Raw genomic sequence first — 11176 nt, 5'->3', positions numbered from 1 at the left:
CGTAGATTTAATGACATTTACAACCACGACATAATAAGACTTGGTCTCTTACTGTTGGTTCATCGACATTCAAAAAGAATATAAAAATTTTTATCGTCATTACTGTAAGAATAAGTAACTATAACCCCAAATCAACCATCCCTAGCTAACTAACTCTAGCTAACTCTAATTTCCTATTCAGCGTCATCTCTTGGTTTATCGAGAGTACCAAACGACAGTTTCCTTTCTGCTTTTGGCGGCATATTTCAAATTCAAATCTTTTGTCCAGTTATTTTTAAAAACAAATCGATGTAGTAGCATCAACCAAAACGATCAGAAAAACATCAATCAACTATAATAATGGTTTTCTACATTGAACTACTGAGTAAGAAAAGATAAGTTCTGAATTGGAACAAGATATTCTGTTCTGTGGTTCTGTGTGGGTTTATACATTGATCTATGGGTTTATATTTGACATATACCAATCACCAATGTCAAGTATCAAGGCTAGTTTTTTTTTGTTTTGATTTCCAGTACATCATTAAACGCATAACCAAATAAAAATAAATAGATATGTTAAAACCAAGAGCATTGTCTCAAGTATTGGCCCAAGCAAATACGGGAGGAGTACAAACAACTTTGTAAATTTTCCAAATATTATAACAAAGTTTTTTTCTTCATAGTTATTGATGAAGTACTTTTTCTTAAATAATTATTATTTTCAGAATGATAAACGCAGAAGGCTCTTTATTGGCTTATAGTGGTTATGGAGATAAAGATGCTAGAGTAACTGCAGCAATAGCTAGCAACATTTGGAGTGCTTATGAAAGAAATGGAAGAAATGTTTTTAGAGAAGACCATCCCCAAATAGTACTCATGGAATGCCAAGAAGGTCGAATAGCAATTACTCAAGTAGCCAGCGTACTACTCTGTTTGTATGCAAAAAAATCTGTTGGTTTTGGTATTTTAAAACAAAAAGCCATGGCTTTGGCTTCATATTTAGAAGACCCACTAAAACAAGTTGCCTTATATCGAAAGGATAGAAGTTGAACCTTAGCTTTTAATTAATTCGTTTATTCTCCACTTATTTAACATATTGAATAAAAGTAAGATTATCTATTCCATTACTTGTAAATGATACATTAAAATAATTATTGATCGATTGTGCTTAATTGTTCTATAAATGATAGTTTCTAATAGTTATTCACATATTTAATGGAATTCGAATAATAATGAATCTGTGAATTAGATGAGATGATGAAGAACAGAAGGAAGAATTATAGACAATGAAAACAAACCTCAACTGTGCCGTTTAAAGAAAATACTAAGATTATCAAAAATTCTGCAAGTAGTGGAAAAAAAATATTTTTTCTATTACCCTTGAGGGATAAGTAGTAACTTATTATTCACTGTTACAGTCAAAAAAATTTAAACAATATAATACATTTTTGTGGGCTTTGAATCCTCAAAATCATTAATTATATCGCTTTTCTTGACTTGAATAGTTCTTCACACTAAAAAATGTGTCACAAATGTAGGCAGAGCAATAGGAAGTGCTGTATCAAAGTTTGGATAAATGTTTTCTAAATTCTACCCTTGCAGGTACAAAAACAGATTTTCTAATGATCTAGATCTTTGTTTTATTGAAATTCTTTCAAATAAAAAGTAGATTTACAAGTGTGTGAATTATTGAAATAATTCTGTTTCTAAATTATCATGGTCCCTTTTTTTTAGGTAACTAGCTTTTTCCATTGGAAGGGATGATGGTAAAACGTGAAAGAAACCACTCCCAACGACAAAATAATTAACACTGGCTCCACAGGTTTGGACTAACTTGACTATGATCATGGAGCATTTTAATAGTGCCCAATAGTCTTAAAAAAGAAATTACGTTGTGTGCAACTGCTATGATGATTGCAAACAACTATGATTTGAATTTATTTCTACAAAATAAAAGTCCTCGTAAAGGGAGATGGTGGGTTACAACTCCTGATAGATTATGAAATCAGTAATTTGATCGGCAATTGTAAACTGATAGTACATGACAATTTGTATACGTTGCCATTACGACATTTCTGTTTTTGTGTTTCAGCGGTTCTTTCGAATCTATTCCATACTAATGCATTTGTCCAACACGAAGCTATTTTTAATAATAATTCACTTTACATGCTCAAACGTCTTGAACTCTAATAAGACTGAATATCAAACTAATTTGTGGTCGGGTAGAAGACCGGCGAAACAAATTCCTTCAATCTATTTCAATATATAGACAACGGACAATTAACTTAGAGCCGACACAAAAAAACATTTATGGCACTAAGGATGATGACACATGGGGACGATAGAGACTCCGAAATATAACGAACGTAATAGAAACAGGCAATCACACTATTCTTCAAAACTATTTTCTATGCTACCTGAAAATAGATGCGATATTCACAAGTAAATAATGATAATACTATATCATTAGCATTAATCACCTTTTCAAGCATTATTTCTTTATATATTTCAAACAATGTCCATAGTATAATTTACCATTATATATGCAAATATTATTCCTATTTTCCGTTAGCATATGGAATAGCGCAGATTGGTTGAATCTATTACGCTAGTTCTCAATTCTCCCCATGTCACCCGACTATAATAATCACGTATGTCCTAGAATCCACAATACCTACTATACAGAAAAATGAAAAAATCTGACAATCACCCAGAAAAATTATGAACACCCAAGTGAAATCAAGCGTAATAAATATATAAAAGAGGGGTCCTCAAGGAAATGGATTACAAATTAAATGTAGGAACTACAGTACGCTGCGTAAAAATTTGCAAAATGGACAGGATGAATAAATAATTACTGGTAATTGAGTGTAAAAAGTTTATTTTAAGTGCCCACTAATGGAATTTTAGCCATAATCATATGAAATGGATGTTGCCTAATCTGCGATAATTGGACGGCAAAGGTTCAAAGGTTATGTTTTCTATATTTATCAACTCATAAATGATAAAGAACAAAAACGTAATGACTAATTCTTACACGCGCTAATCTTCAACTAGTTATCAAAATTACATTAATTTACTTATCCAAATCAAATGAACATCTTGAAGTACAATTAGAGAAATCTATATCGACTAAACAAATAAAACGTACCCGAGATGTTGGAAAAAAAAATTGAAAGTGAAAACTCTGATAAAAATAGGTGAAATTTTACTAATTATTTAACATTCAACAATATGTTCAATGTTTTTTTTATAATTTTTTATTCAAATTTTATTGAAACTTGTTGAAGATGAGATTTAGTAGATTATTTTATTTAATGCTTAGTCCTTTTTCAAATGTAATATCAAAAGTATATTATGGCATTGCCATTACAGTATTAAGGTAACTATTGACTTACGTATGTACTATTATGTAAATCTAACCTATAATTAAAAATTTCTAATTTAGCTGGATTAGCCCTAATTGGTTATCATGGAATAAATTCTCAGAAAGTATGTTGAGGTCTCTAGAAAAACGGATTCTTAGCAGTAAGTAAGGCCTTTGAAATAATGCTAGAATTTATCTAAGTAAATGATTGTAATAATTCCTGAATCAAATTTTCAGTGTCTTCAATTTAATATTTAAATCAACCCATTTCCAACAGTTAAAAAATTTGTAGATAGTATAAAATATATTGTTTAATAACAATGGCATGAATCATACTTTGCTTATATTCTATTATGTACAGAAGCTTTGAGAAAAAAAAATGTTTTCATTCAGATAATTATTTTATCCATATTTCTCAAAACAAAACTTGAATATTCAAAATTGTTATTTGAAATCGTTATTATGTAAATAAACATTGTTAAGTGCTAGAGATACAGATAAAAGTCATTTTATAGTATACTTTAATTAATACTTCATTTTTATAAAATCTAAATGATTTTTCTTTGCTATTTTAGTTGTTAAAAGTCCTCATAAAGGTTTTTTTGTGGATGTTGGCCCAGTTGTAGGACCTGCTGATAAAATATGGACAATTTCACTTAATACTCAGTCTCAAAAGACTCCACTGGTACTAATTCATGGATTAGGATCAGGGGTGGCATTATGGTGTCTAAATTTAGATGCATTTGCTGCTACAAGACCTGTATATGCATTTGACGTATTAGGTAACTTAATATTTCTGTGCATCTATTTTTTTTTCATAAACGTTTTTAAGATCTCAATCAAATTTGCATCATAATTTAATCAAAAAAATATTCGTTAAATATCTCTACCAATTTGATTAAAATAAATATATTGATAAATTACTATTTATATAGGGTGTTTCTAAATTCATGCGATAAAATCCAGGAAGTGATTGCTTGTATGAAATTAAGATGGGTCTTTCCTACAACAAAATTTCCTCAGCTCACCCTTAAAACGTGGTGACTGAAATTTTTTTTTATCCTTAATTTTCAGTAATGCTCCAAACTTGAATTTCTATAATTTTCGTGCCCTCGCAAAGGATTAACATTATACAGGAGTGAAATTAGCAACCCTTACTTTATTGCGTATCAAAACTTTTTTTCAAGATGAAGTCTTATGAAATAAGATTAACTATAAGTTGAAATCTTTATTTTATTTGAAAACCATAAAGATGTGAAATTTAATTCAAATCATAATAATTAAGTAAGAGCTGTTAATTTCACCCCCGTATAATGTAACAGGAATAGGGAAAAAATACCTGTTGTTAGTACTTTGTGGGTGCAGGAAAATTACAGAATTTCAAGTTTCTAGCTTTACTGAAATTTTAGAAAAAAAAATGGAAACTTAATTATTGTCATATGAGCAATCACCTCCTGAATTTTGTCGCATGAATTTAGAAACTTACCCTCATTTTGTGCAGTAAGATGCACTAATACATATACATACCATTGTATAAATTAATATAAAAAAAACTTTTTGTAATACTCTCAGTTATGGATGTAGGCTTGCTACTGCGCCCTATGTTCCTTTCCATAAGCTCGACCTTTTTGATATTTTCTTTTTCCTGGTTTCAGTCTTCGCAAAAACGTCGATTATATCATCATAATTAATTTTTTGGACTAGTTCAGCTTCAATAAATAGTAATGCAAGAACATTTAACCTATTACTTTAACTATACATCACAATTCCATTACTAAATTCTCTTCTTTTTATCAGTTACAACTCTAATCATATTGAAAATATGACTACAACTGTGTCTGTATCTCCAACTTATATTTAGATGTTCTTGTATTTTTGTCATTTATTATAAATTAAAAAAAAATATAATAGAATACTTTTACTTTCTATATTATTTCAATTATTAGTCAGTTTCAGTCATGCTTAGCTCGGAATCAATATATTTTATTGTAAACCAACTTATTTCTTAGGTTTTGGTCGTTCCAGTCGACCACAATTTAGTACATCATGTACAGAAGCTGAAAATCAAATGATAAAATCAATAGAAGAATGGCGCAAGGAATTAAAACTAAAAGAAATTATTCTCCTCGGACATAGCATGGGAGGATTTCTAGCAACTTCATATGCCATTTCTTATCCTAGTAGAGTTAAAAATTTGATTCTTGCTGATCCGTGGGGATTTCCGGAACGTCCAAAAGAATATACAAAAGTACCTCTATGGATTAAAACTGTAGCTACTATTATGAAACCGTTTAATCCATTAGCAGGAATAAGAGTGGCGGGACCATTAGGTAATTATTTAATATTATTAATAAATAAAAGACCGTTTATGTATACTGGGTATTCCAATAATAAAGGTTTAAAATATTGTACAATCAATTTTAGTACAAATTTTGAGTAAATTTATATATGTGTTTCAAAAGTTTGAAGATTTATTTAAATATGTTTTAATCTCACTGTGATTTAGGACAATCAGTATTCTTGTGTTTCCTATTTCTCAAATCAGGTAATTAATAAATTGAATTAATTACTGTGGAAATATTATGAAAACATAGAAGTGTATTTTATGTATGTGGCTAATTTGATAAATTTTTTGATAAAAAACGATACTGTTGAATTAAAAATGATTTGTTTATCTTATCAAATTTGTGTTGATTCATATGTACATGATTATTTTGTACTTTGTCATCATTTTCTATTTGCTTTTGTTTTCTACTAGCTGGATGGCAGATGTTAATATTATAAAATCTCTTTTGTGAATAATTTCAAAAAATAATATGTGAGGTCTGCACATGCAATATTCCTTTCATTGTCATCTTTTATGGTTCTTTACGTTATTTACATCACTGTAATAGATTATGCCGTGTTCTTGAAACTATGTATCTCCTACCTACATCAAATAGACAATCAGTGCCAATGCTAAGAGAGATTCTTCTCGACCACAAATAACATTTTTCAATATATGTACTCGGAAACTCACTAGTAATATGGAGATAAGTTTAGACGTTAACTGTCATTTTAAATCGAGTAGATTCTAAAATAGGTGTATTTATTAAAAGCTTGGATTTCTAAAAACATTATTTTTTCTTTAATACAGTTTTTTTCTTCAAATTTGCTAGAGAAAATTGTACATATGTCCTCCTTCACTCTCACTATCTGTCCAAACCACCTCAACTGTCGTTTAATTTTAATTTAGTTAAATATAATAGGTTTATAATAAGTTTAATTTTTTTATCCACACTCGCTATGTTTGATTCATGTCTAATTGTGTCATTCCTTATTTTTTCAGTACTCTCATTTCACACGCTGTTATTTTCTGCTTCAATCTGTTGGTTCCCAACAATAGATCAGCATTGGTAGTAGTACTAACTCATAGATTTTAGTTTTTGTATCATCTTAGAGAAAATATTTGTAATTTTATTTAAATTTGAAATTATTTTACTTGGAAAATAGTTTGAGAGACATAAATGATCTTTGCTAATTGCTTTTTTATATAATTGAAATTTTGATTTATTTTTAGGACCTTGGTTTATAAACACAATAAGACCAGATATATCAAAAAAGTATGCTGCTGCACTTGAAGATGCTAGTCTCATTCCAGATTATATTTACCAATGCAACTGTCAATATCCCAGGCAAGTTTTATTTTTAGAAAATTTAACACCAGATAATATGGATTTAAAAAGAACAATACTGAATTATTAACTGAAATTGTGTTTTTTACATTGTTTCATAACTAATGTCGTTTTTTAGCGGTGAAGGCGCTTATCACGCTATGATGGCAGATTTTGGTTGGGCGAAAAATCCAATGGTAAATAGAATAGATAAACTGGATCCGTCAATACCCATAACTCTTTTATATGGATCTCGAAGTTGGATTGATAATTCTGCAGGAGAAATTATTAAAAACAAACGAAAACAATCTGTTGTTAGATTACAAGTAAGTATCTTGTTCAATACATTATAAACAATGTGAAAAATTGAAAATCTCAATTGATTACACCACTACTTAATTGTAATTTGTCAGAGGAGAAATCCTCTTCCATTCTAAGAGTATGGGATTTTTTAAACTGATTTTAGGGCAATCCACTTATCCACTTTTTTCTGAACTAATTGAGTAGGTAATAAAATTGTCGGGTCTCTAGATAATATTTTGCCAAAAACATTTTTACTCAAATTGAGAACAAATTGGTTGCAATTGTTCGCCTCAAACATTCGTATAAGTTACAATTCCTATGTAAACCTAGAGTAAACAATACATTTTTTATTTTAAGAATCGTTTTAATATATATACCATTGAGGTTAAACTTTAGATTTATGACCATCAAATTGGATGTTCATATTTTTACAGAAACGGTAGTGGCAAAGTACCCATAAGTGCACCCTGACTCTGTTGGTAAGGTAGGTTAGGTTAGGTTGGTAACGTTAGCCATGCAACGAGCAAAGCGAGTGAGCATGGCTGCTGATACTTTGATATGCAAGGCAATTTCATTCTATCATGGTCTCGTCGTTTTTGGCTCCTGACCATCACCAAAAATCATGCTGTTTCAATGAATTGAAAAAAATCTTTGTTTGAATATAATCATTCATAAATTTTTTGCAGCGTTTCAAATGATTTTCATACTTTTTTTTGTTACATTTACACAAGCATAAAAAAATTTGGAAAAAGTTATGTAAAAACATTTATATAGTAAATATCTACACATGAATTGTTTTAAAAGCAACTTTTTCTTTATTAATATTAATTGTTATGCACTAAGAATCGTCAAAGTAGTAAGATGAAAAAATACAAAGGATAATATGTGCGAAAAGGTCAATTTTGAGTGGAAGTTTACGCATTCAAACCCCTGAAACTAACATAAGTTTTTTTTTATTTCCGTAATTTTTTTGGAAACCAAAGATTTTTTAAAAAAAAATTATTATAGTGGATGATTTTTGGATTTTCTAGATCCAAATAAAGACATATTTTATATGGTACTAGTCGATTGATATAATAGGTAATCAACTATATTTCTTCTTATGTTAATTTAGAGATTTCTAATTTCAGGTAGTAACTGGCGCTGGTCATCATGTGTATGCTGATAAGCCAGAAGCTTTTAACCAAATTGTTCTTGAAGCTTGTACCTATATGGAAAATCCAACATTAGCAATTCAGTTAAGTAGAACTGAATCGGATAAACCTGAAAGTGACAGCCAATAGTCACGTATATCTTTTGTTTTAAGAGACCTTGACATGATTTATTTTGTTATTTCGCAACTTATTAGGTAATTAAATAATAAAATTTACAGAAAAACTGATTGTCATAACTCCATAACTTCTTTGTGAGGTACTAACTACTTTGTCAAAATTTATTTTGTTCATTAATTTCTATATTATTATACAGCACTTAGGAGTGCATCTTCATCCAATTTGTAAACAATGAATGGGACAAATGTCCGCAAATGAGAATTTTTGTCTTATATTTAGTGCCCTGAGGGGGTAGCAGTTGGTACATGAATAGTTGACCCAGCTAAGTCTGCAATCCACATGTACTCCTAAATATTTGAAGAGCTTTTTTGCATATTTGTGAACCTTTTCACGAAACTTTTTATTTTCTCTCTTATGTTTTTTTCCCTTTTCCAAATATCTTCTGATATTTTTCAATTATTTCAATAATTTTCAAATTAGATGCACCAGTGGATGTACGAGTAATGGGATTACTAATAGAGTTTGAGATGGTTTCTTTTCGCTGTCATTTTAATTCTCACTCTAGCAGTAGGTAGAATTAAAAAAAAAACAAATAACATTAACACAGCATAATGATTATAGTTAACAGTGTTTCCCAACCTTTTTTGTACCATACCTTAGCCTTTCTAAAATCCCTAGGCTCCCTATGTAACGTACATAATTTTCTATATTCACATATATAAGAAATCACTATAAAACACATTCAATACACTGCCACGGCAAAATATTTTTCCTCCTGTCCAAATTTTCTGTAACCTTATGCTTCCAAAGTTATAGTAAATACTACATTCTTTCCAATTATAACTATACAATTTATTTAATCAGCGAGGTTTTACAAAACTTTTTTTGGACACATATTTCAAATTAACTCAAACTGAATCCTGTGAAACACTATAGAAGTGTATAGATTCCAAAACGTCCGGGGTTCCCCACGGACTCTGTCGTCCGCCGCGTTTATTTGACGACGCCAAATACCTAGTTGGTCTCGTCAAGCCAAATTATAGCTCCCCTTAACAGTCAAATTTCTTCTCTATGGGGCTCTGAGAAACACTGCACTAAACGTAAAATAAACTCTATAAAAATAGGTGCTTTGTGTTGCAAATACAAATAACATTTTATTTTTAAGTTACAACAAAATTAACAAAGAATATTATAAAGAAAAATATTAATAACATTTTTATAATTCAAGTTTATTATAACTTAGGAACAATTTTGAATAATAGATTCGTTAAGATTTTTTAAAACTAGTTTTCACTTGTAATAGATTGATGTGTTATATAAAGTTGTTAGAGTTTTCAAATATAAAAAGAGAAAGTGTAATATATTGGACACATTCGAATAAAAAACAAACGAAATCATCGTGGATGTTTGTAGTCGACCAAAAAATTCAACTTTCCGTTGAATTGTTGAATTCCGTTGAATGAACTATCATAAACATCTGTTAAAGCAGATTTACCAGCAGCTAAATTCAAATATGTTTATGAGTATATATGACATACACATAATTTGATAATTATTAGTTTATATTTTAAAATTTGCATAGAAGTATATTTCTGAATGAATTAAGACAATGGATTTATAATAAATTCTGTATAAAAATTATACAGTATTTCGTCAAGTCTTTCAGTGAAATATTTCGAAAAAAAAAAGATTTTTGTAATATATTGATTATATAAACTTCTAGATTACAGTGTGCTCTATTTAATTAATGTAGTTATAATAAAGAAAAAGAATCAGTTTTTTTTAAATATCTACTTATATGTTTTTAATTGTTTTTGAGGATGTCTCTCACACTAATCCAAGGGAAGAGTTAGTTTATTTAATATACTATTAACATTAATAATTGATTTGTTATTAAAATAGTTGTTATTTTTTGTTAACATTGGAGTGACGGGCTGTGATAAAATAATTAAAATAAACTTTCTAAAAACTATGTTTTTCTTTTAGTTCCAGCACAATCTAGTGCCTACATACATAATTTGTTGCATTATTGTACTTGTAGTAGCCTTTGTGCTATTCATCTTAAATTAAATACAATAGGTTATATCAAAATCTGTATACAGTATTTAAAAATTTATATTTCTGATACAAAAATGATTATCAATTATAAATATTAATATTTTCTATCTATTATTTTTAAAAAAAGTTCAAATTTTATTCAAATTATTATCATGTTGAAGTTGAGAGGAAAAATTAATTCAATACTTTTAAATTCACATTTAAAACGTTTCAAAGTTTTCTCTTTTCTTTTGACTATAGACACCATGTGATTTTTTACACAGGAAATGGAAGTTTGAAAGAAACGTTGGAATAAGTCACTAATAGAAAGATTGAAAAAAGCAAAACGTGGAAAGATCATCCAGAAAAATCATGTGGAACCATCTTACACCGACTCCCCCTTTGTTACGAACACTTACATAGACCGTGTAGTAAGTCCCGTTCGATTATGTTAATGTATATAAAGCGGTATTCATTTGTACAGTTATGCACATCATGTTGTGACTGTTCTTATAGAGATAATTTCTTAGAAAGCTTTTTGGTTGGTTTACGACATTCCCGAATTA

The 11176-nt window shown here is 29.1% G+C and overlaps 2 protein-coding genes across 4 annotated transcripts; both read left to right on the top strand.

Moving 5' to 3' along the window:
- The first annotated feature begins 448 nt into the window (after window positions 1-448).
- LOC130899928 (ragulator complex protein LAMTOR2 homolog) lies at window positions 449-1141 on the top strand. Its single transcript, XM_057810121.1, has 2 exons — window positions 449-620; window positions 705-1141. Exons 1-2 carry the CDS (start codon window positions 553-555, stop codon window positions 1027-1029), a joined length of 393 nt encoding a protein of 130 aa, XP_057666104.1. The 5' UTR covers window positions 449-552; the 3' UTR covers window positions 1030-1141.
- Window positions 1142-2922: 1781 nt separating this feature from the next.
- Window positions 2923-10545, top strand: LOC130899923 (1-acylglycerol-3-phosphate O-acyltransferase ABHD5). Of its 3 annotated transcripts, none has more exons than XM_057810112.1 (7): window positions 2923-3361; window positions 3428-3507; window positions 3922-4128; window positions 5356-5676; window positions 6906-7020; window positions 7139-7325; window positions 8433-10545. In XM_057810112.1, exons 1-7 carry the CDS (start codon window positions 3270-3272, stop codon window positions 8583-8585), a joined length of 1155 nt encoding a protein of 384 aa, XP_057666095.1. In that variant the 5' UTR covers window positions 2923-3269; the 3' UTR covers window positions 8586-10545. The 3 variants fall into 3 exon arrangements, with proteins under 3 accessions (XP_057666095.1, XP_057666097.1, XP_057666096.1); XM_057810114.1 differs by having other exon boundaries at window positions 2926-2950; XM_057810113.1 differs by having other exon boundaries at window positions 2939-3179.
- The last annotated feature ends 631 nt before the right edge of the window (window positions 10546-11176 follow it).

This window comes from Diorhabda carinulata, chromosome 12, assembly GCF_026250575.1.
Source record: "Diorhabda carinulata isolate Delta chromosome 12, icDioCari1.1, whole genome shotgun sequence".
Lineage (NCBI taxonomy): Eukaryota > Metazoa > Arthropoda > Insecta > Coleoptera > Chrysomelidae > Diorhabda > Diorhabda carinulata.
This window is presented reverse-complemented; position numbering and strand designations above follow the sequence as displayed.